The sequence below is a fragment of the Zootoca vivipara genome, chromosome 2, assembly GCF_963506605.1.
Source record: "Zootoca vivipara chromosome 2, rZooViv1.1, whole genome shotgun sequence".
Taxonomy (NCBI): domain Eukaryota; kingdom Metazoa; phylum Chordata; class Lepidosauria; order Squamata; family Lacertidae; genus Zootoca; species Zootoca vivipara.
In genome coordinates this window covers 9,833,214-9,858,390 of record NC_083277.1, presented here as the reverse complement: position 1 = coordinate 9,858,390, position 25,177 = coordinate 9,833,214, and the positions used below count along the sequence as shown (strand labels likewise).

Genomic DNA, 25,177 nt, shown 5'->3' with positions numbered 1-25,177 from the left:
ACAGTTCAAGAAGGATACTGATAAGCTGGAACGTGTCCAGAAGAGGGCAACCAAAATGGTCAAAGGCCTGGAAACGATGCCTTATGAGGAACGGCTTAGGGAGCTGGGTATGTTTAGCCTGGAGAAGAGAAGGTTAAGGGGTGATATGATAACCATGTTCAAATATATAAAAGGATGTCATATAAAGGAGGGAGAAAGGTTGTTTTCTGCTGCTCCAGAGAAGCGGACACGGAGCAACGGATTCAAACTACAAGAAAGAAAATTCCACCTAAACATTAGGAAGAACTTCCTGACAGTAAGAGCTGTTCGGCAGTGGAATTTGCTGCCAAGGAGTGTGGTGGAGTCTCCTTCTTTGGAGGTCTTTAAGCAGAGGCTTGACAGCCATCTGTCAGGAATGCTTTGATGGTGTTTCCTGCTTGGCAGGGGGTTGGACTGGATGGCCCTTGTGGTCTCTTCCAACTCTATGATTCTATGATTCTATGATTCTATGAATAACATGCTATGAACTTCAAATGGCTTTTCCAAAGGTTTCCCCAGAGATTAAAATCTATATTATGTCCTACAGTGGTGCCTCGCTTAACGAACGCCCTGCTTAACGAAATTTCTGCTTAATGAAAGGATTTTTCGAGCGGAGGTTGCCTCGCTAGACGAATGCGTTTTCGTCTAGCGAATCGCGGTTTCCCATAGGAATGCATTGAAATTCAATTAATGTGTTCCTATAGGCAAAAAAAAAAATTCAAAAAAATTCAATGCATTCCTATGGGACTCGCTAGACGAATTTTTTCGTTATAAGAAAAGACCCATGGAACGAATTAAATTCATCTAGCGAGGCACCACTGTATATCTATTACCCTGTGTGTCATAGAGGCTTTGGCAAGCTCATCTTTTGCTCCATTTTTAATGCCATTTATGAATTGCTTTCCCAAAAATATCTCAATTATAAAAATAATTTTAAAACAATTCCACGTGCAAAAGCAATTAAGAACAATTCCATACTGCAGTAGATGCTGTAACTCTCCATCAGTTTTACTTCACCCACCAAGGCACACTCTTCCATTGTCTTCCAGCAGCAGGAATATAAAAACAATTTCAAATCCAATATGGGTATAGGCTGGGGTAAAAATCTGCACTTGAAAGGATGTTTGAACAAGGAAGGCCTTCAATATGCGCCAAGCAGACGATAGATGTGACACAAAATGTCCAGGTGCTTTTCTTACTTGATCTCCCCCCCCCTTTTGTAAGAAGCTCCCCTGCTCCCCCCTGCCCCCATCAGTTATTTGCTTTGTCCACCTCCTGCCCTCCTCTCAAGCCCTCCTGCATCTTCCCCATCCTGAGTGGGATCTGTGTTGTTCTTTTTCAGATGCCGGTGGAGAAAGTGCCCACGGGCCCCTCAGAAGCCAAGGGGGCACATCGGAGGCAAATCTACATAGAGGCCAATGAGAAAGCAGACAAAGACCTCTGTTTGCTGGGTGAGGATTCATTGGGCTAGCGCAGCATTTATTCAAACTGGATTCCTGGGATCCCTCTGCGACTTTTCAGAGGGACTCACGATGAGAAAACTAGCAACGGCTGAAAGATAGTCGTGGCTTCCCCCAAATATTGAAGGACTACAAGTCCCATTATCCCTCACTGCTGGCCATGCTGGCTGTGGATGATGGGAGATAGAGTCCAGCAACTTCTGGAGGCCCACCAGGTTGGAGAAGGCTATTTTAGGGGACAAACAAAGATGGCTGGGGTTCCATTTGGCACTCCTATGACATCTGTGCTGGTTATTTATGGGCTTAAAGTGTGGCATCCTGCCTTGTAAAACAGATGCACTGGTTGCCAGTTTGTTTCAAGGAGCTTGCTCACATGTCACATTAGTCATGACTTAGGCCCCAAATATCTAAGATGATCTCTTTCCCTACAGACCCTCCCGGGTGTTAAGACAAGCAGAGGGGGCCCTCTTGGTAGTTCTGCTCACCCCAGAAGTTCAGGGTGGGGTATGTTGGAGATTCATTCCCTGTGTCTGCAGTCATGGGATTGTTTTCTATCACATAACAGTGTATGTTTACATTCCACAGAGTGGAAAGTGATGGAGACAGGATGTTTTTGTTACTGTGTTCCTTGAAATGGGATTGTTGTCCTTTGTTTTTTTCCCCCTTTGCTGTCTGATGCTAGAGAGAGAGGGAGCCATGTTGCAGTGCTCCGTGTGTGTGTGTTTATATGTAAACAAAGTAGATTAGCCAAATGCTGAGTTGCTGAGGTCTGTTATGCGAATTGCGAGCACTCTGCGGATCCCTGAGTGTGCTGATGTCTGTTGGCATCAGTTGCTGTGATGTTCGAGCAGCAGAAAGCTTTTGAAGCTTACAAACGATTGACCAGGAGGGAGAGAACATGCCAGTCAGGCATGTGTCTCTGCCAGGGTCCTACTAGTGTATAGGACAACTCCTAACATCGGTTATGGGCCCAGGGATTGGGGCCAAAGACCCAGTGCCAGCAGAGGAAGGACCAGGGGCTGATTTTGTCCCAGTTGGAGTCTCCTGGAACTGGCAGCGTGAAGCAGGCCTCTTCAGAGACAGAAGAGAAAAGAAAGCTGCGTGGGGACTGTGTGAGTACAGTGAATGCCTAAAAGTGAAAGTAAAACAGGCTAGACTGTATTTTTGTGCCGTAGCCAGCAGCTTGTGCACAGAGAAAGGCAAGACGCCTTTTAAGTTCTTGCCAGGCAATTTTGGCCAGCAGAAGAGGCAGTGGCCGTCTGATAAGGACTATAAAAGGTTATTCCAGCTTGAGCTAAACTGCAGAATGGACCTTTTGGAAGTCTAAAGATCCCATTCCCTAAGTTTATGTGGAGGGAACTAAGAGGAAGAAGTCCCATCCCCTGAGTTAGGGAGATGTGACATGCCGCTGGAGGCAAGACTTTGCCAAGACTGTACTGGGGGAGGGAACGATTTCCCCCGATGCTGCGTAGAAGTAGCAGATATGGACTTTAAGAAGATAGGATTCTTCTGATTCATTCTGTACGGGCGTGAGGTGGTTGGTTACTCATGAGTAACAACGCTGGACTCCAACCTGGCTTTTTACAGGTTTATTGTGCATACCATATACAGTGCAGAGCTAACTAAAACACGTCCATTTCAGTCACTTCCAGAATCCGGGAGTACCCCCTTCCTGCTCCTCCCCCAGCATTAGAACTTGGGAGGCCCCCAAGCACCTCCTACCCTCTTTGCGCTTGACCCCTCTGCGCAAACAGGGCGCTGGAAGCAACGTCTCCCCTTCTGAAAACTCCTGTTGCAGGCAGTGCAAGGGCTCTTTGCTATCATCTCCGAGCCCTCTCTCCACCCTTCTGACCATCCCTCCTTCCACCCCATTGGATGACTCGCTACTATCCCAGCTGGAAGAGGTGGTGCTGGAGAGGAGGGGCTGAGGCTCCCTGTAACTCGATCTGACCTCCCTCTCCTCCCACCAGGCCCGTCCTAGCCATAGAGGCTAGTGGCACGGAGAACCACGGCGCTGGAAGGGTGCCAAGTGAGCGCAGGGTTCCGGCGATCTGGCCAGGACTGCGCTCCTTCTCCAAGAACTCCGCGCTGCGCCTCCTCCTCGTTTCCCCAGCGCTGGGTTCCGTTCAGTCGAGCTTCGCCACCAGAGCGCGCATAGCGCCCAAACAACTCTTACTGGTCCCGTGGTGCGCGCGCGGGTGGCGAAGCTTGACTGAGCGGAACCCAGCGCTGGGGAAACGAGGAGGAGGATGCCGCGGTCCGCTTGGCACTCCCGGGCCCTTGGAGAGGCTCTGGAGGGGGGCGCTGGAGGGACCTAGCGCCAGGGCGCTGGATTGGCTTAAGATGGCCCTGCCTCCCACGGACCTGCTGGGAGTTCCCTGACACATTCCCTGTGAATTTGGGAATGTGGGGGAGCAGTGCTTTTGTTCCCAAAGCTGCAAAAGGAGTTTGATGCTGTGCCTGAGACCCAACAGCCAGAATGTGTGTTCGGCAGGAATTTCCTCTGCGACACACTTGGACATTCCAAGATGGCGACAGGCTGTCTAGGATACCGGAGATGTTCAGAGGGCTGGACTTTGCTCTCTCTGACATCCACATGGAGTGGGAGACAATGGTTCCTGACACCAGAAGCTCCAGTCATGTTTGGAGGCGTTTTGGAGGAAGATTCCTGTTCTGGGGGAAGACTCTCCAGACCGGAAAGAGGAACAAGGGGAGATGAATGCCGCATCATCCCAAGCATCACTGCAACCAGCAGGTGGCACTGCTGAGGTCGAAGCAGTGGAAAGTTTGTCCTGTGAGAAATTTGGACAGGGTCCAGAAGTCAGGGACGTTTGCAGCATTTCTGACAGGCGACATGAAGCAAGGCCAGAGCTGGAGAGTGGGTTTTAAATCACTACAACCTGCCCAGGACCTTATTGGGAAGGGCAGTTAAGAAATTGACTCAATCACTATTATTGGTATCTGAAACATTCCCCTTCTTTACAGCCAGCGGAATAATGTCCCCAAGTCATCCCAGTCCGGTGCTTCCTCCCGAAGAACAAGAAATAGTTGACACTGAACTTTCTGAGGTATGTGAGGTTCTGGGGTGTGAAATACGTTTTGACCAGAGGGCCACATTTCCTTCTGGGGAACTTTCCAGGAGCCACATAGCAGTAGTGGGCAGGGCCAGAGGCAAAAGTGAATGGACCAACAAATGTGAATTTTGCCATTTGGAGAGTAGGACTATTTCTCTATGTGCACACATGCTCGCGTGCGTGCGCACACACATCCCCGGTCTTTCATCCAGGCAAGCAAAGAAGCATTATTAAGAGTTCAAGGGCACATTCTAAGCAACCAAAAACACCTGAGGGAAGGTATGAAGCAGGGCTGGTGAGGGGAAATGTCCGAGGGCCAGGTAATGGCCTGGGAGCTGCATTTGGCCCCTGAGCTTGATGTTTTGCAGCCATGATCTAATTCGAGGCAGAACAAGGCAAACCAGGTGGACCTCTACCTCAATGAGCCTACAGCGTTGACAGTGGTGAGAGATAATGGAGAGGAGGAAAGGGCCAGTCTCCAAAATTATACAGCTATTAGAATCATAGAGTTGTAGAATTGGAAGGAATACTTAAGGGTCATCTAGTCCAACCCAGGACAATGCAGAATGGAGGGGATACTTTTATCGTTCCAGGGAAGTGTGAATTTAAACGAGGTGACTGTGGCTTTGGGCAGTGCTGAGTGGGCTGTGCTGAACACCAGTCAAGGAACCATGCATTGGGAAGTCATGCAGGAGGACTCTGAGGACATCAGCTCTCTAGGTAAGGAAGTCCTCGCCCCGTAGAAAAGAAGCGGGGGGGGGGGGAGAGAACAAATACATTTTATTTATTTCCAATCCTTTACGGACCGATTTTCACCATAGATGGTCACAAAGCAGTTTCTACTACAATCAATAAAACGATCCCTCCATGAGAAGAACAGCCCAAACAAGGAGTTTGATGCTGTGCCTGAGACCCAACAGCCAGAATGTGTGTTCGGCAGGAACACACATTCTTGAGCCCAGCAAGGCTGTTGGAACTGGGCTTGGGTTGGCAGACTCTGATGCACCCTTCTCCCTGCCCTCATCCTATATCCTAATGGCAAGCTCATAGTTTGAGTTGGGGTCCTAATGCAACTGAAACAGCCCCATCCACACAGAAGAGAGAAGCATCGGTAAACTTAGGGTAATGCCCCAAGATTTGCCAAGCACGAAACATCTTTGTGGGTGGGGGGAGCCCCTCAGAAGAACACCCCCCCAAAAAAGCCAATCTAATGAAGATTGACCATGTTCATTGGTCATGGAATGCTGGGTGGCTATTTGTGAAGGAGGAAAACTGGAGGATGAATGAAATGGAGTACTATGGAACAGGGTTTGGCTGGCTGAGGATTTCATTCTGTGACCGCATCTGCTTAATCCCCAACCAGCAGGCTAAGTAGAAAGTGTTCTATGCTTATTTTAAAACTGCATTTTATTGAATCTCCAAAAATATTCCAAACCATTTATCATCCTATATAGAAAAAAACATATTTTTCAACATAAATATCTTCTTGACTTCCCACTGCTCCTTTCCTGATGTTTGTTTTTTGCATTTTATTAGCTGTTTTGCAATACATTTGTTTTTATTATCTAAACTTCACTACCATTAGTTATATCAGTAACCCACTGCTTACATTTCAAATCCTGCCCGCGACTTCATGTATAGGTGATATTTTGATAGATAATCCATCAATGGCCTCCATTCTTCTTTAAACACTTCATCATTATCTCCTCTTAGTCCGGCAGTTAATTTTGCCATTTCATCAGAGTCCATCAGTTTCATAAGACAGCTTATTTTGAAACTTTTTAATAATAATAATAATAATAATAATTTTTTATTTGTACCCCGCCCATCTGGCTGAGTCTCCCCAGCCACTCTGGGCGGCTTCCAATCGAACATCAAAACAATACAGAAATAGCACAATTACAAAAGTCACAAACAGTACATAAACCACATCAAAAAATACACAACCGAATGGGAAACAATTTCGACATAAATCAAAATCCAGAACTAAAACTAAGAATACATCCTTAATACAGTTTAAAATAACATAGGTAAAAAATAACAGGAATTTAAACAAAAAACAAAACAAAACGGAGCCCTCTCTGCCCAGCAGCAGGGGCCGCAACAGTCCTTTATAAAGCCCATCAGGCCCCGCCCTGGGCCAGGTGGTGAGTGGCAGGACTGGGGCCTTCAGGCGCTAAGCAGGGGAGTCCTCCTGGCTGGCAGCAGCAGCAGCAGCAGTTCATATAGGCCTTGGCCCCGCCCAGGCCAGGTGGTGAGTGGCAGGACTGGGGCCTTCAGGCGCTGAGCAGGGGAGTCCTCCTGGCTGGCAGCAGCAGCAGCAGTTCATATAGGCCTTGGCCCCGCCCAGGCCAGGTGGTGAGTGGCAGGACTGGGGCCTTCAGGCGCTGAGCAGGGGAGTCCTCCTGGCTGGTAGCAGCAGCAGCAGCAGTTCATATAGGCCTTGGCCCCGCCCAGGCCAGGTGGTGAGTGGCAGGACTGGGGCCTTCAGGCGCTGAGCAGGGGAGTCCTCCTGGCTGGTAGCAGCAGCAGCAGCAGTTCATATAGGCCTTGGCCCCGCCCAGGCCAGGTGGTGAGTGGCAGGACTGGGGCCTTCAGGCGCTGAGCAGGGGAGTCCTCCTGGCTGGCAGCAGCAGCAGCAGTTCATATAGGCCTTGGCCCCGCCCAGGCCAGGTGGTGAGTGGCAGGACTGGGGCCTTCAGGCGCTGAGCAGGGGAGTCCTCCTGGCTGGTAGCAGCAGCAGCAGTTCATATAGGCCTTGGCCCCGCCCAGGCCAGGTGGTGAGTGGCAGGACTGGGGCCTTCAGGCGCTGAGCAGGGGAGTCCTCCTGGCTGGTAGCAGCAGCAGCAGCAGTTCATATAGGCCTTGGCCCCGCCCAGGCCAGGTGGTGAGTGGCAGGACTGGGGCCTTCAGGCGCTGAGCAGGGGAGTCCTCCTGGCTGGTAGCAGCAGCAGCAGCAGTTCATATAGGCCTTGGCCCCGCCCAGGCCAGGTGGTGAGTGGCAGGACTGGGGCCTTCAGGCGCTGAGCAGGGGAGTCCTCCTGGCTGGCAGCAGCAGCAGCAGCAGTTCTTATAGGCCTTGGCCCCGCCCAGGCCAGGTGGTGAGTGGCAGGACTGGGGCCTTCAGGCGCTGAGCAGGGGAGTCCTCCTGGCTGGTAGCAGCAGCAGCAGTTCTTATAGGCCTCAGGCCCCGCCCAGGCCAGGTGGTGAGTGGCAGGACTGGGGCCTTCAGGCGCTGAGCAGGGGAGTCCTCCTGGCTGGTAGCAGCAGCAGCAGCAGTTCATATAGGCCTTGGCCCCGCCCAGGCCAGGTGGTGAGTGGCAGGACTGGGGCCTTCAGGCGCTGAGCAGGGGAGTCCTCCTGGCTGGTAGCAGCAGCAGCAGCAGTTCATATAGGCCTTGGCCCCGCCCAGGCCAGGTGGTGAGTGGCAGGACTGGGGCCTTCAGGCGCTGAGCAGGGGAGTCCTCCTGGCTGGCAGCAGCAGCAGCAGTTCATATAGGCCTTGGCCCCGCCCAGGCCAGGTGGTGAGTGGCAGGACTGGGGCCTTCAGGCGCTGAGCAGGGGAGTCCTCCTGGCTGGTAGCAGCAGCAGCAGCAGTTCATATAGGCCTTGGCCCCGCCCAGGCCAGGTGGTGAGTGGCAGGACTGGGGCCTTCAGGCGCTGAGCAGGGGAGTCCTCCTGGCTGGCAGCAGCAGCAGCAGTTCATATAGGCCTTGGCCCCGCCCAGGCCAGGTGGTGAGTGGCAGGACTGGGGCCTTCAGGCGCTGAGCAGGGGAGTCCTCCTGGCTGGTAGCAGCAGCAGCAGTTCATATAGGCCTTGGCCCCGCCCAGGCCAGGTGGTGAGTGGCAGGACTGGGGCCTTCAGGCGCTGAGCAGGGGAGTCCTCCTGGCTGGCAGCAGCAGCAGCAGTTCATATAGGCCTTGGCCCCGCCCAGGCCAGGTGGTGAGTGGCAGGACTGGGGCCTTCAGGCGCTGAGCAGGGGAGTCCTCCTGGCTGGTAGCAGCAGCAGCAGCAGTTCATATAGGCCTTGGCCCCGCCCAGGCCAGGTGGTGAGGAGTAATCCACCAATACTCTTTGTCCCGCAAAACGTTCAGTCAATGACTATTTCTCTCAGTGTTCCTTTTCTCTGTCTCTTTCTCTATTCTAAGGAGGGTTTGTGATTCCCAAACCGGAGGCTGTATCCCAAATGGAAAAAGGAGACATGGGTTTCATCCAGGACTCTGAGGATGGCGAAGTATTTGCAGAAAGCATCTCAGGTAAAGGGGAGGGGTATTAAAGGCAGGGCAGGGCTTAGTTGGGAGGGGGTAGTTACAGAGGGGTGCATCACACACCCTCGTATTGCTTTCATTGTGCCTGTTTTTCCATGTGCCACTTCCTGCTTTTCTTGTCCTGGGTGCTGATTGGGTGGGAAAGTTCCACATGGTTGACCACACCCACATGGCTTCTTCAGCCAATCCACATGTGAATGAGGTGGGAGAATTCTGAGGTGGTTGAACAGACTGTACCACTTCAGACTGCGTGGGGAAATGTCATTTTTTAAAGGTCCCGTGTAATAATAATAATAATAATAATAGTTATTATATTATTTTATTTATTTATACCCCACACATCTGGCTGTGTTTCCCCAGCCACTCTGGCCGGCTCCTAGCAGAATAGCAAAAGCATCAAACCACTAAAAACTTCCCTGTATAAAATGAGTGAGCCAGCACCTCCCTGCAGGAAGAAATCTAGCACATCAAAGAGAAAAAAACCTCCTTTGCCTGGTGTGCTGGTTTACTATTTGCAAGGATCCTAAACTTACTACATTTACTATATGTATAGGCAAACTTTTCCCCAATGCTTCATAAATATATAAATAAATTATTATTATAATGACAGGAATTCTTGATTTTTTATTATATATATATATATATATATATATATATATATATATATATATATATATATATATATATATATATATAATTAAAACTCCAAAAATATTCAAAAATATTATACAAAAAAACCCCATAAAGTTTCCAATTGACTTCCCACCCACCCTTTCCTGATGCTTGTTTTTGACTCCATTTTCTGAGCTGTTTTACAACACGTTTTTACTATCAAAATTCCAGTTCTTTCATTAATCCACTGCTTATATTTCAAATCCTGCCAGAGACTATGTATGGGTGACACTCTGATAGATAATGTATCAATGGTCTCCAATCCTCCTTAAACACTTCATCATTATGTCCTCTTAATCTGGCAGTTAATTTTGCCATTTCAGCATAGTCCATCAGTTTCGTAAGCAATTCCTTCTTCATTGGAAATCCTTCCTATTTCCACCCCTGCGCATATGAAGTTCTAGCTGCTGTTGTCACGTACATAAATAAATTAGTCTGCTTTCTCAGGATCTCCATCCCCATTACTGTATTCCTAGCAAAAAGGCTTTGGGGTTTTTTATGGACTGTCAGTTTGAACGAATTATTGTCTCCGTTATCTCTCTTTCTCTCTCTGCAGATGATGAAGTTCAAATCAAGAAGGAGAGTCCCCCACAAGGAGGCAGAGAGCCAGATGAAATATACAGCATGTCGCTGGAAATATCCCAAGGGAAGGCTTCTCTGGTGGCCGAAATTCACGAACACGGATGCGAATCTGATGAGCGATGTGGGGCGAAGCCTACGGAGGGATGGGGTGCACTAAACGAGGTGGCAGAAAGTCACAGGGCAGTAAAGGAAACCTTGAGACATGCACGGGTGAATAAATTTCTGTACTCGAAGGGCGGGAAATGGTACCGATGCAAATCTGGACTGGTTGCAAACCAGAGTGTCCACTCCGCAGCCATGCCTTACGAGTGCCTCACGTGCGGGAAGCGTTTCCAGAAGAAGAATTACCTGGCGAAACACCAGAGGATCCACGCGAGGCCCAAAGTGTACCAGTGCTCCGAGTGCGGGCAGAGCTTCAACGGGCGAGAAGGGTTCATCCGGCACCGAGGAACACACACAGGGGAGAAGCCACACGAGTGCCCTCAGTGCGGGAAGTGCTTCAGCCAGAGGGAGAGCCTGATCAGACACGAGAAGATCCACACGGGGAAGAAGCCGTACGAGTGTCCTGAGTGCGAGAAGAAGTTCTGCCGGAGGGACTCGCTAGTAAGGCACCAGAAGATCCACACAGGGGAGAAGCCGTATGAGTGTCCTGTGTGTGGGAAGAGCTTCAACCAGAAAGAGGTGCTACTCAGGCACCAGAGGATCCACACAGGAGAGAAGCCATACGGGTGCCAGGCCTGCGGGGAAAGCTTCACCCAGAGAGCCATACTGAACAGACATGAGAAAACCCATCTGGGGGAAAAGGCCTTATTAATACTCTGAGAATGTGGCTCTCAAAGATGCGCTGGCCTTTTGTGTAGTGTGTGTGTGTGTGTTTTGAGAGAGACAGACCTTTTTGTAAGCTGCAGATAATGCCTTTGTTTTCAGAGCTATTTGGAACAATAGCTCAAGAGCTGTGAGCCTGTCGCTGGTTCCTGAATTATGGATGTCCTCAGACAAGAGCCACCTCACTGGGTACTAGAAGAGGTGGGCAGTGCCAACTGAGAATTCTCTTTCTGGCCACACCCCTTTTGGGAGAAGCCATTAATGATAGAATCGTAGAATTGTGGACTTGGAAGTAATACAAAGGGTCACTTAGTCCAACCCCCTGCAATGCAAGAATCTTCCCTTCCAACTTACTGTATTTGTTTGTATTTGTAGAGCGCCCTTCATCCAAGGTCCACAGGTGGTTTACAATATTTTATAGTCCACAAGAAAAGGGATCCAACAACTCGCAGGGTCATCTAGTCCAACCCCCTGCAAGACAGGAATCTCAGCTAAAGCATCCATGACAGATGGCCCTCCAACCTCTGCTTATAAACCTCCAAGGAAGGAGAGCACCACCTCCTGAGGGAGTCCGTTCCACTGTCAAACAGCTCTTACTGCCAGAAAGTTCTTCCTGATGTTTAATTGGAATCTCCTTTCTTCTAACTTGAAGCCATTTGTTTGGGTCTTACACTCTGGAGCAGGAGAAAACGAACTTGCTCCGTCTTCCATGTGACAGCACTTTGCTTTTTCCTGCTCTGGAGGGAAGGACCAGAACCAATGGCTTCAAATAACAAGAAAGGAGATTCCGACTAAGCACTTTCTGACTGTAAGAGCTGTTGGACAGTCGAACGGTCTCCCTCAGAAGCTGGTGGACTCTCTTTGCTTGGAGGTTTATAAGCAGAGGTTGGAGGGCCACCTGTCAAGGATGCTTTTGCTGAGATTCCTGCAGTTGGACTAAGGGACCCTTTGTATCCCTTCCAAGTCTACAATTTTAGAAAGATCAGTTATTACTATTACTGGTAAACACCTGTTTTCATGAACACTGGCCATCACTATATACCTTTCTCCAGCAGATGACAACTTTTAATTCATGAAGGCTGCAGTCTCTCTTTCTCTCTCTCTGATTTCAACAGCAATACCATGTACACCATTTCATAGGAAAACATTATAAAGGCTGCTTCACGATTGATCGGTTTCTCCTACCTCTTTCTTCTTCCCTGTTTTGGCGATTTACTAATATTATCGTGCGAGAGTGCATGTGTACATTTTCCTTATTGTTTGGCTTTTCACTTAAAAGTTTTTAAACTGTTCCTGGTTGTTACACTATTTTCTACGCAACTTGGAGCGGTTTTGAAAATGAAATAAAACAAGAGCTGCCTAAGATTTATATATGTATATAGAAAATATAAATAAATAAACAAATAAATATTATTGGTCTGGCTTCTAACCCCTTCTAGGATTGATTAGGGTGCTTTTGATTGTTCTGGCACCACTCTGACATTCAGAGGACGATCTGGCCTCACATTTGCAAAAAATATCATGACAATAATGAAATCGGTTACATGTTAAAAGAGGAAGACTATTAGCCTGTGATGTCACCAGAAGCCAAATCAACAAGCTGCCAACTTATTAATAATAATAGCCACTCTGGGTGGCTTCCAACAGATTATTAAAAACACGATAAAACACTAAAAACTTCCCTAAACAGGGCTGCCTTCAGATGTCTGACATAGGAGTGGCTGTTATTGTTATGGAGCATTGGTAATACTTCAGCAGTTTTTGCAAAAGTTCACCCACCCTTCTCAACAGGTGGCGCCAGTTGATAGATGGGTTATTTGTTGTGACATGAGTCAAGAGCATGGGTAGGGAAACCGCCAGATCTTTATCTGAGAGAAACAGGTTTCCCAACTTGCTTCTAGATGTTGCTGATGCAGTTTTGCGCCTGGCGCAGGCTGCCTAGCAACCAGAGGCAGGTAAGTACTGGCTTTCCCCATTGCCAGGGGACCATGCTTTTCCTCACCAGGTCATTCAGACAGCCCGATTCCCGGCTCTCACTTGCAACTGCGGTCACTGATCATGCTATACATCTTCACTCTGGTCTTTAAATGCTGCTGGGCAGCAGCTGGGTTTTAAATGTTGAAACACTTGTTGCAACTAGTGAGCGGGCCCTGCAACAAAATGTTGTGATGTGGGGTGCTTCTCTGGTGATCCAGACACACTCCCATCGCTCCTCCAGTTTTTAGTCTGCGAAACTCGAGATGATCCATCCAACAGAGGACGTGGTTTTTATACCAACATGTTTTTATATCTGTATCTTCCACAATGAGGTGGCTCCAATACTTTGGCCACCTCATGAGAAGAGAAGACTCCCTGGAAAAGACCCTGATGTTGGGAAAGATATGAAGGCACTAGGAGAAGGGGACGACAGAGGACGAGATGGTTGGACAGTGTTCTCAAAGCTACCAACATGAGTTTGACCAAACTGCGGGAGGCAGTGCAAGACAGGAGTGCCTGGCGTGCTCTGGTCCATGGGGTCACGAAGAGTCTGACTAAACGACAACAACATCTTCCTCTGCCTTGCTTCTCCAACTGCTCCCAGGCAATTGCCAAGGCTTTTTCTCTCTCGGTCAAAATGCTGCGACCACCGAGTCCTTACTGGATTGGGTTGGGGGTGTGTGTAGCTTTTATTTTAAAAATTCTCTGCAAATTTCAGTGTTATGTTGAGTCTCCATAATGTTTTAAGATCACACACGACAGTGCTATTTTTATGGAAAAAGAGGTGCCATAACTCACCATGAACATGTCCCTTGTTCTCTTATAATGGCAATGGTGCCCACCTGAGGTGTGCCAGAACTTTGTTCTGGCTGAAAAAACTCCGACACCTGTACTGGTGTAACACCACAACAGTGTTAACAGAAGAGCAACACAGAACATCAGGAATATATAAATTACACCAATACCCCTTCGTGTAATTAAGGTACATATCAGGAGCGTGCTGCTCAGTAATCACACAGTTCAAAGTAGAAGTTAACTCTTTATTAGCAAAAACATGACGAACCTGGTTGAGTGTTAAGCCTAATGAACAGAGTAGCATATTCCCAGTGGTGTTACTCCATAAAAATCAGTTGCCGAGACTGAAAATCCTCGCCTCTACACAGCCATCTAGGTCCCCTCCTTTCCAGGGCTTTTACCAATCAAGTGAAGAGGTTGTGTAGCCAACCTCTCCTCCAGCCTTTTTATGCCTCTTCTGGTTCTGAGAGACAAGGGTGGCCTGACAGGGAGACACCAGCTGGACTCCTCCCTGCCTCTTCCACCACTTCAGCTTCTGCTCAATTCTGAAACTTGCATGCATAAGGTCCCAGTTTCAATTTCTGGCATCTCCAGGGACAGGTAGGGACAGGTGTGGGGAAACTTTGCAGCCCAAGGGTTAAATTTCTCTCAAGATAATATCCAGGGGCCACCTGTTGGGAATATTTGGTGAGATACCCACACAGCAGAAGTTGCCCCCAGTTCCAGTTATGATCCAAAATGGTTTACTCCTGTAGATTAGGCTTCAGTAATAAAGTTCCAGATGTTTATATATACATACAGCTTGTAAGCTTTGTAGATACAGATACAAGTAGAAAGTATTTCTATACATGTACACCATGAAGCTCCAACATGAATAATTCCCTCCAACAACTATTCCAAAACCAGCCCGGTTGTGAGACACTGCACCATCATCCGCCTCCCTGGAATATGTCACAGAAAATTTATTGCTTCAACTTGTCTCCTCCTTCGCTTGTGTCATCCAGATTTACTGCCTTCTTACTTCTGACCTCTGGTAGCTGATAACTGGGCTGTGGTAGCTGGAGAACTGGGCCCATAACCTGTTGGGAATCTGAGGTGAGATGCCCACATAGCAGAAGTTGCCCCCAGTTCCAGTCACCACACAGAAGCAGCTTAAGGCCCAAAATAGTTTACTGCTGTGGAAGGTCAGGCTTCAGTAATACTCTTCCAGACGTTGATATATAAAGCTTGTAGGCTTTGTAGATGCAGACACATAAAAGTATAAATAATTTGTTATTCCAGCAATTCAAGATGTAACATGGACTGCACCTTCACCTACTGATGAGCTGTCATATCCTAATCATTTCTATAATAAAGTTACCAGACGTCCCAGTTTCCCGGGGACAGTCCCTGGATTTACAAATCAGTCCCCTGACGAAATCCATCTATTTAATTGTTGTTGTTTAGTCGTGTCTGACTCTTCGTGACCCCATGGACCATAGCACGCCAGGCACTCCTGTCTTCCGCTGCCTCCTGCAGTTTGGTCAGACGTTCGTAGCTTCGAGAACACTGTCCAACCATCTCGTCCTCTGTCGTCCCCTTCTCCTAGTGCCCTCAATCTTTCCCAACATCAGGGTCTTTTCCAGGGATTCTTCTCATGAGGTGGCCAAAGTATTGGAGCCTCAGCTTCAGGATCTGTCCTTCCAGTGAGCACTCAGGGCTGATTTCCTTCAGAATCTAGTAGGAAGTTGAAGTGTGTCGCCAGATTCATTGAAGAAAATCTGGTAAGCTTATTCTATAAATGACACTGGGCTGTTGCCATAGCAACTGGCTTGGCTGATCTTGCTCCTGTTGGCTTATATCATGCATGGGGTGATTTGCCCCCATGAAAGAAATTAACTCCTTCCTCCAAAGGCTAGGTAGGCACATATTCTGACCAGTTCAAAAATTCAGCTACATCTATCTAAAATACCATCTTCTCTCATGCAATATCTGCATTGATATAATCGATTTTGGGTGCTTTCACCTCCTAGGAAAGAGATAGGAAACATGTGGGGTCCCAATTGTTGCTGATCTACAGCTACAACTGCTCCCACTTACTGTGTTGGGGTGAGTGTGTTCATTCATTTCCAGAAGTTCATGAAGATTCCAGAAGCAGCTAAGTGCTGGATGTTTATTCCTACTTGAGGACATTTCTGTGGGAACTGTTCTTTACTCCTCCGCAGTTCCTACAGTGATTATGAACTGTGTTTAGTCTGTGTCCATCTACCAAGCTGAGAAGATAGAGGGGGGAGGCGGCTTTGCAGAGAGCAAGGCCTGGAAACTCTTAAGAGAAAACTTCACTGGGACTCTGGTGGAAGTAAACTGTAAATAGTTGCAATTGTCAAACTTTGTATAATCTGGCAGTAAGACTATTTACTGTCTGTTGCTTCTGTGATTTGTTACTTCGCTGTCTGGGTCAGAGCTCCTGAAGCACTTTGATGCTGTGTGCCACTGCTGATTCACAACTGCTGCCACTGGGAAGTGTGCCAGACCCAACTAGTCATGGTTCGGAGACCATAGACCGCAGCATACTGGCCATGCTGGCTGGGGCTGATGGAACCGCAGCTGGAGAGCCTCACCCCTTAGGTGGTGTGTGTGAACTACAAGCCTTTTCTCCTTGTGGCGACTCAACTGGACTGCTCTCCCTGCATTCAGCCAGCATCTCCTGCAATTTCTTGAAGACACCGGGCAAAAATGGTTTCTCTTACTAAGGGCTTTGGCTAGTGCGGTTGTGCTCCCCCAAGTGCCACAAACTGTAATTCACTGACACAGGATATAGCGAGGCCTGCTAGCTTGGCTTGCTTAAAAAGGGGTAAACAGATTTAGAGAGGATAAAGGCTACCAGTGGCTGCTGGCTGTGTTCCACCTCTACAATTGGAGGTAGCATGTGCCACTGCATAGCAGTTGTTTGTTTGGATCAGCAGGTAGGGACAGTAGCGTTGTTGGACTCTGGGTCTTCCTTGGAGACTGAATGGCCACTGTAAGAACAGAGTGTCAGACTAAATGGGCCTTTGGCCTGATCAATAATCAATCCATTTAAGTGCTGTTTCAAACTCACATTGGATAGTTTTAACTCTCTTGCAGTTTTTGTGCATTGGTTTCCCCTCCCCCATTTTTACAAGACTCCATTTTGATGAATGCGTGTGTTAAACCTAACACCTTAAAAATTCATTCATAGCATTGCAGCCATAAGCCTTTATAAAGGTAAGCTCCCAAAATAGTCCAACATTGACAGTGGGGGGAAAGATTCTGGAAGGTTTTAAAATTGAAAAATTCTTTATTGATTATGAGAATTCATGTCCACAAACTCCTCTGCAGCTGCCACAAACATGACGTCAACAGCTCTAAAATTTTTACAACTTTTACTTTGTATTCTATAATAGACATTACTTTTCTCAGGCAAGTTATACTTCTAGGGTTGTTACTTTCTCATCTCCAGTGCACTTTTGCTTTCCAACGGCACCAAGGCAAACAAAATTATACAAAACTTCCCCTTCCCAATCATCATTTATTTCCCAACTACCGCTCAATATTTCTAATACACCTTTATCCAGGACTGTCAGCAGGGCAAGTGAACCTCAGGAAACCTTCGAATTAACAGATGCTAGCAGGGCATCTGAAAACAGCGGGTTGGTGCATAAAACAGAATGCCAAGCTAAAAGGACGCTTATGTTTTCATGTCTAAAGTCTACTGAATTATAGTATCCAAACTAGCCAGGGCTCTTGTCTAAATGTTGAAAAAACAAACAAAAACATTTAAAAGTAATAAAAAGTCATGAGGCAAGACGAGGGGAGATTCGGAAACTCCAGAGGTAGGAAGAGAGGGAGCTATATTACATTACACGGGCAGAAGTCTGAGTTCAGGTTGCAAACTGGTAAAAACATACCCAGCCTGGCTTGATCTTGGGCCGTTAAATCACCACCATGTGCCAAAAAATCAACAACCCAGCAGCATGGAAGAGGTCAGCTCTGTAAACTGAGAATATCGACAACATTGAAGGCAGAGGAGCAGGGGCCAGTAAAAAAAAGTTAGCAGCCCTCCTTTGAATGCTCAATCACCACCACACCTGCTCCGCAAAGGGATGGGGTTGCTGTATAAAGTTTTTGACACCTTCCATTTCCTGTGCCACTGCCCTTTCAGACTTAGAAAGAGTAACAACTGCAAAACAGACTTCAATGCTTGTGACGGTGTGAACAAGACTTCCCCAGTGCAGTACAATGTGAACCATGCACAGGGTTGCAACCTAAGTACGCATTTACCAACGGAGGACACCAGCTCCCAGCAGAACTTGCTACTGAGTTAAGCCTTCTTAAGATAGGATAGTTCACAAGTGGGGGACCTGTGTCCCTCCAGGTGTCACTGACCTCCATTTTCCATCAGTCCATGCAGCTGGAAGGCCACTGCCCCAAACTTGCTGCAACAGTCAGTGGGGCAAGTCAGGGCAAGTCTATATGACTGTCTGAACTGGGCTGGAGATGGGTCCCAAGTCTTTCCTTCACAGCTGTGCCGCTATTTCCCATCTCCTCTCCTCAGCTAACAATTCAGCGTGATCCTTGATAACCAATCCTGCCCTATGAGGCCCTGCCAGCTCATTCGTCAAAGCGCTTGCTGAACTCAAAGCCATGAGTCTTCTCGTGGGCTTCCAAGGAATCCTTCCGAATGAAATCCTGCCCGCACTGGGAGCAGAGGTATGGTTTTGCCTCGCCCTTGTGGGGCCCGTCCCCTGCCTCGCCCTCGTGGGGCCCGTCCCCTGCCTCGCCCTCATGGGGCCCCTCCTCTGCCTCACCCTCATGGGGCCCCTCCCCTGCCTTGCCCTCTTGGGGACCCTCCCCCGTGTCGTCGGTACTCTGTTGGTCAGCTAAGGTGGTGGGCTCACCCTCGGAGGATTTCTCGCTTGCAGAACTTTCGGGAGGCAGTGGCTTCTCTTCCACTGGGGCAGTCTGGCTGGTGTCCGGCTCTGACGGGCAGGGATTTGTCTCCCCGCCTTTGGAATACACAAACCTTTCCAGCCTCGCACGGACTTTTGTTGCTTTAATTTCTGCTAGCTCACGTTCTGCTGCTGCAGCTGCTGCCTTAGCTGCAGCCTCAGCCTCAGCCTCAGCTGCAGCCTCAGCCGCAGCCTTAGCTGCAGCCTCAGCCTTAGCTGCAGCCTCAGCCTCGGAGTCCTTGGCCGAGTCACTCGTTGCATCCTCAGTGGAGGCACCTTTAGCGGATTCACCCTCAGCAGTGGAGGCAGCCTTAGCAGTGGAAGCACCGTCGGCGGAGGCAACAGGCCCTTCTGCTTGTTCTCCCCCTTTCTGTTTGCAAAGGCTCCATCGTCCCCGGAGCTCAGCCAGCTTGTCACTGTCCATGTGGCTCAGCACTGGCACTTTCAGAGGTTTCAGTTCCACTGTTGTCATGTTGCCTGCAGGGACAGATGGGAGAAACAATCCAGGCATGAGACCAGCCCATTTCAAGGGAAGAAGGGGGGTGGTAGAGGAGGAGGAGGAGGAGGAGGAGGAAAGAGCTCTCCCAGGTAACAATGTTTGTCAATGAAGCCCTGCTGCATTGAGTTTCAGCAAATGGGGACATTAGGAAGAGCATGGCCCCGTTGACAGCGGCCCCTCCATCCTTTTGATATAAGAAGACCCCAGGTGTATATTTTCATTATTTTAACAATGTTTAAATGCTTCAGTTTAATTGCATTTAACTGTTTAGAATGTACGGTATTAGGCTTGATTTTTGTGCGTTCTGCATTTGTGGACATCTCCCTCCTATGCTGCATTCCATCTCCCCTTATCTATTTATTTTATTTACTAGCTGGCCCTGCCATGCATTGCTGTGGCTCAGTTTGTTAAATGGAGGGTCAGAGTCCCCCTTCAGACTTCCCTGACCGTCAGAGTCCGTTTTGTGTGTGTTATGTTTAGGTAGGCGGATCCCTGTGTCTCCCCCCACTGTGTACCGACCCATTACCTATCCCTGTCTCCTATTCTGGATCCCTATAGCCTACGGAGGTAAAGGTTGATATACCCCTGTCTCGTATTCGCCTCCCCCAGTCCACCCAGGGAAGGACTTATCTATCCCTGGGTTGTTTTTTGGTCCCCACACCCCACCCAGGGTAGGGGTTACGTATCCCTGTCCCCTATTTTGGTCGTCCCTATCCCACCCAGGGAAGGCATTACCTATCCCTGGGTGGGGTGGATGGCGGGGGGGGGGTGTCGGTGGGGTGTGTTGATCGCAGGGGTGCAGTGCGTTGTCTGGGGGTGGTTGGATCATGGGGTGGGTTTAATTTTGGTGGGGGAGATGTCGGTGGGGGGGTGTTGATCTCAGGGCTTGATTTTGGTGGGGGTGATGTCAGGGGTGGATGTTGATCTCAGGGGCGCAGTGCGTTGTGCAGGGGTGGGCGGATCGCGGGGTTGGTTTGATTTCGGTGGGGGGTATGGTGGGGGGGGTATGGCGGTGGGGTGGGGGTGGATCATGGGGTGGGTTTGATTTCGGTGGGGTGGATGTCGGTGGAGTGTGTTGATCTTGGGGGCATGGTGTGGTGTCCAGGGGTGTCTGGATCGAGAGGTGGGTTTGATTTTGGTGGGGGGTGGCGGGGGGATGTCGGTGGGCTGTGTTTGGTCTCAGATCTTGGATGCAGTCTGTCTCCCAGGGTGGCCTGCTCCTTGTTGGTGGCGGAATCTGTGGGGAGGGCGCGGCCTGGGACGGCGAGAGATGGGGAGCGGCCTGTTCTGGAGGCGGCCTGCTCCCTGGTGGAGGCAGAATCCATGTGGCAGCTGGGGACTGTGGAGCGGTCTTGTCTGTGGCCGTTCCGTGTCTCCTGGGGTGGCAAGGGACGTGGAGAGGCCTGTTGTGGAGGAGGCCTGGTCTCTGGCGGGAGCTAGATTGGTGGGGGCGTGATCTGCGGGGCGGGCAGGGACTGTGGAATGGCCTTCCTCCGTGGCTGTTGCAAGCTCTCCGAGGCAGGTGCAGGTCCCTGAGGAGTGGCCTGCTCTCGGGTGTGCGATCTCCAAGGCGGGCGTGGGTCCCTGGGGAGCAGCCTGCTCTCTGGGCGAGCTGCTCCCCTTATGTTTGTTGGATGTCCACTGGAGGGTGCAAATTTTTTTTACATAAATCCAGGTTTCTACCTGTCCTAGGTGTGTCATCCGGCCAATGTAAGTGGATAGAGACACTCCCACATGTGCACCTGATGTTGTGGCCAAATTTGAGGCCGATCGGGCAAGCGGTTTTGGAGAAAAGTGTGGCCGTACAAACATAGACCTTCTACATTTATATATATATAGATTGAATTTTATGCCACCCTATACCCAGAGGGCTCGGGTTCAAAGAACAAAATCAAAATATAAAACCACAAAATCCCCAACCTGAAAGTGATACGAACAGCACGATGTTTTAGCACCAGAGTGTAAAATCAACTATCCTTGAAGCAATCTGAGACCCAGGAAGAGGATTTTATGATGCTCTTCCCTCACTGTAGGTTGCCAGGGTAACATCAGACATTTGAGACCTAAAACCTACGGGACCGCCTCTCCTGGTATGCCCCGCGGAGGACCTTAAGGTCCACAAACAACAATATTATGGAGATCCCGAGCCATAAGGTGGCTAGATTGGCCTCTACTAGGGCCAGGGCCTTTTCAGTATTGGCCCCAACTTGGTGGAATGCTCTTTCACAGGAGACCAGGGCCCTGCGGGATTTGTCATCTTTCCGCAGGGCTTGCAAGACAGAGCTGTTCCGCCTGGCCTTTGGGTTGGGACTTAGTCTGACCCCTGTGTTTTCCTCCCTCATAGCTTGGATTTATGGACTACTTGAAATGAGGCTGCATTTTAAATTTTAATATTGTATTTTAATCTGTATTTTAATTAATTGTTTTTTTATGTTTTATTGTAATTTTTTTGGTGTGAGCCCGGTTCTGACTGGGGAGGGCGGGGTATAAATATTATTATTATTATTATTATTATTATTATTATTATTATTATTATTATTATTATTATTATTATTAAAATGGTCTGGGCACATCAGGGCTAAGGCGATTGCAGGGGTGAAGATACCAGTATGGAGTCATGAGTGTTGTTACTGCCTTTTCCATGAGCAAATGTAAAAGGTGGGATAATAATGGAAGTGCAGAGGAAAGAAAGGAGGGAATAATTTGGGCAATGGACCTAGGCAAAAATATTCAATTATTGGCATGGGAAAAATTATGGAATAAGGACTGGAGATTCACGGCTTGCGACTTGATAAAGGAAAATTTTCTCAAGATGTTTTTATAGGTGGTATATAACACCTACCAAAATATCCAAAGTGTATAAAACAATATCTAAAATGTGCTGGAGATGTAATCATTCAGAGTGCACGGTACTTCATATGTGGTGGACTTGTAATAAAATTAAAAGTTTCTGGGACATGGTATATGAGGAGTTGAAAAAAAATATTTAAACAGAGACTTCCGGTTGAGCGCCATTTCAAGCCTCTCAGGAGATTTCTTGCGGAGAAACTCCGGCACACTGAAGGGAACGGGGTACCGCACCAGCGCTGTGGGCACCCCAAAGAACCTCAGATCGGGTGTTCTGAGGTTGTGGAGATTCGGCGAACACCCCTTGCACCTCCTTTGCTCCCCGGTAGGCTCTAGTAAGAGCCCCAAGAGCGAGCGAGGTGGTAGGCGCGGGTGCTATGGATCCATTGCTGCCTTCACTGCACAAAGCTGCAAGAGCCAGCGGAATGTGAGCGCTCAATTCTTCCAAAGTAATTATCAAAGTTAAAGACTGCCGTGAGTTCAGAATAAATTGGAATTAATTGGAACAATTAATCGGGGCACGGGGAAGGGATCTAAAAAGGAAGTCAATTCCTGACCACTGACTGGGAAGGTGATCATATTGACCTGAAGCCGGAATTTTTTTGGGACTATTAAACTCCTAAAGATTGGACCTAAATTCCCCTCCAGATGCAGGATAAGGGGTGGGGGGTGGGGAGAGTGTTATTTGTTTCTAAATCCTGCGAACTTGGAAAATTTGCCTGAGGAAAACAGTTTCTGGTGCTGGAAACGTTCCCTCAACAGGAAGAAAAGATCCTACTATGATCTCATCACCGAGGAATGTGCTTTATATTTGGAAGCTTTGAAGTTAATGTGGAGAAAGAAATAGACCTAAAAACTGTCCCCTGGATCCGAAGTGGCGCAGTGTGAAAGTGAAAAGCCCCTGCACCGCGCCGCGGGGGCTTTCGCAGCCCCCACACTGCTGCACTTCGGCTCTGTCCCTGGAGCCAAAGTGTGGTGGTGTGGGGGCGTTTTGCCGCCTGCCTCCCCCAAGCCAAGGGGAAGGCAGGCGGCAAAAAGCCCTGGCAATTTCTCGCTACACGGTAGACTTTGCAGTCAGAGGTTCATTTTTCTATGGCCATGCTTCGCAAGAAGAAGCGGCAGCCATAGAAAACCTCGTCTTACGAGGCAACCTCCGATCGCAAAATCCATTCGTCTAGCGAGAAATTCGTCTTACAGGGCATTCGTTAAGCGAGGCACCACTGTATTGGTACCCGTATGTGGAAGAACTTGCACATTTGGTTATATCTTCAGGGATGGCAGAGAGCATGCGAAGAGAACCATAACTTTCATTCTAAGCTGAGGTTTGTTTAATTCTGTCAGGCTACCATTAACCAAACTGTAGCCATGTGAATTGTGCATTGTACACATTGTTAGTCCTACTCGGAGAAGACCCACTGAAGACAACAAACATTAATATGTTTGGGTCCGTTAACTTTAATCAGTGTAATCTGAGCAGAACTTACGTTGGTTATATCCCCATACTCTGGTTCTGAATTTTGAGATTAAAGAGTAAAAATGGTATGGTTGGGCATGGGGTGAGATGGGATCAGATTTTATGGGATTCCTTTTTATTTGGGTACTTTCTTCGGTTAAGCGCACTAAAACTTAAAGATAATTAACAGCTTGTATATTATTGTATATATATATTTTAACCCTTCCTGATTCAAATCATACGGTGCTCACCTGTAGCAATTTGCTGGTGTTCAGAGAGAGACTTCGTTCTGGCATTGGAGAGATCTCTCTCGTGGATCTTCTTGTGCCGGGAAAGATTTGATTTATAACTGAAGTTTTCCCCACACTTGTCACAGGGGAAAGGCCCGTCACCCACGTGGCTTTTCATATGGATAAGATGGGTTGACAATTTGTAGGTTTCGTGCCCACATTTGGCGCACGTGTGCTTCTTCTCCTTTTGGAGGCTCCGTGCTCTGTTGACGGGCGTCTTCCTGCAGCCAGAATGACTGTCAGACTTGTGGGCTGTCTTGTAGTGATTGCTGCAGGCAGAAGGCTCAGAGAAAGCTCTCCAGCATTCAGGACACTTGTAGGGCTTCTCGCCTCCGTGGCGATTCTGGTGTCTCAGCAGGTCGGAGAGATAGTAGGATTTGTGCCCACATTCAAGACACTGGAATTTTCTATCCATCAGATTATACCTGCTCCTCTGGGCAGTCCTGGTTTCTCGGCACCGAGTTGATTTTTGCTGACTTTGAGCTAGAGAACCACCACCTGAAGGTTTTCTCTGGGGTTCCTGCACTTTCACTCCTTTTTTCTGCGTTTGCTTCGCCAGGATGTTAATTAACTCCTCCTCATCTGTGAGGATACAGAGATAATTGAGATATATTTCAATAAAGATTATTACAAAAAGAAGAAGAGATAATTGAGATATAGGGCTGTTGCCCCAAGGGTTGGGGGAGAGGCTATATAACCCCTGACCCCCATATTTTTGAAAGCCAAGAGCTGCAAACATGCTTTAAAATAAAAAAGTTTTTTGTGAAGGGCAGTCCCATGGACAAGCAAAGTAACTGGAGCATATTTTGACGAATGGCTGCTTTTGTTTTCTACCTGCTCTTGCCTCACACTTCTGTAGCCAGGCGAGCCTCTGGGGTGAGGCATGAAAACAAACCAGCATTGAGCTAGGGTTGTTTTGGGGTGCAACATAAAACCACTGTCAGTGTAAGCAGAGTTTAGAGCTTCGAAAACATGGTTTCAGACTCTGGTTGTATGGCTGAACATCCGACGCAGCTTCCGATATTGTTTTCAGTGCGCCTGCGCAACTGGAAGCCACACCTTGGTTTCTGAACGTTTCAGAAGTCGAACAGACTTCCGGAAAGCATTCTGTTCAAAAACCAAAGTACGACTGTATGTGTCCTTTTCTCCCTGCCCCATGGAAGTAAGCTAGAGAGCTTAATCCCAATTAGGTGCTGGAGTGTACGCAGACATCAATCAATCAAAAGTTTTCAGCGTAATACCGTAGCACTTTTGATTGCACCTGAAATATGAATCCGTTTTTTTTTTATTCATTTGTAAAGGGTGTAAAGCAGTGTTTCCCAAAGTGGGTAATACCACACCCTGGGTGGCTCTAGAATCATCCAGGGTTGGGGGAGGGAGTAGGCTTGGGTAAAATTGGAGCTGTTGAATAAAAACAAGGTGGCAATGGAAACATAAAGAAGGCGCAGAAAGTGGATTGCAGCTTGA

General features: G+C 48.3%; 2 protein-coding genes across 4 annotated transcripts in view; one reads left to right on the top strand and one right to left on the bottom strand.

Annotated features, from left to right (window-relative positions):
- LOC118081199 (zinc finger protein 271) overlaps positions 1-25,177 on the top strand; it is an 85,124-nt gene that overhangs the window by 5,755 nt on the left and 54,192 nt on the right. The window contains exons 3-7 of the mRNA XM_035107507.2: positions 1,361-1,469; positions 4,464-4,546; positions 5,146-5,272; positions 8,702-8,809; positions 10,050-10,835. Of these exons, the coding sequence (XP_034963398.2) occupies positions 1,361-1,469; positions 4,464-4,546; positions 5,146-5,272; positions 8,702-8,809; positions 10,050-10,835 (1,213 nt within the window). The remainder of the gene's footprint in view (positions 1-1,360; positions 1,470-4,463; positions 4,547-5,145; positions 5,273-8,701; positions 8,810-10,049; positions 10,836-25,177) is intronic.
- Positions 10,984-25,177, bottom strand: part of LOC118081116 (zinc finger protein with KRAB and SCAN domains 5) — a 50,263-nt gene continuing 36,069 nt past the window's right edge. For all 3 annotated transcript variants that reach the window (XM_035107309.2, XM_035107310.2, XM_035107308.2), the window contains 2 exons: positions 23,672-24,292; positions 10,984-19,098 (listed from right to left, as the gene is read on the bottom strand). In XM_035107309.2, the coding sequence (XP_034963200.2) occupies positions 18,284-19,098; positions 23,672-24,292 (1,436 nt within the window). In that variant the 3' untranslated portion in view covers positions 10,984-18,283. The remainder of the gene's footprint in view (positions 19,099-23,671; positions 24,293-25,177) is intronic.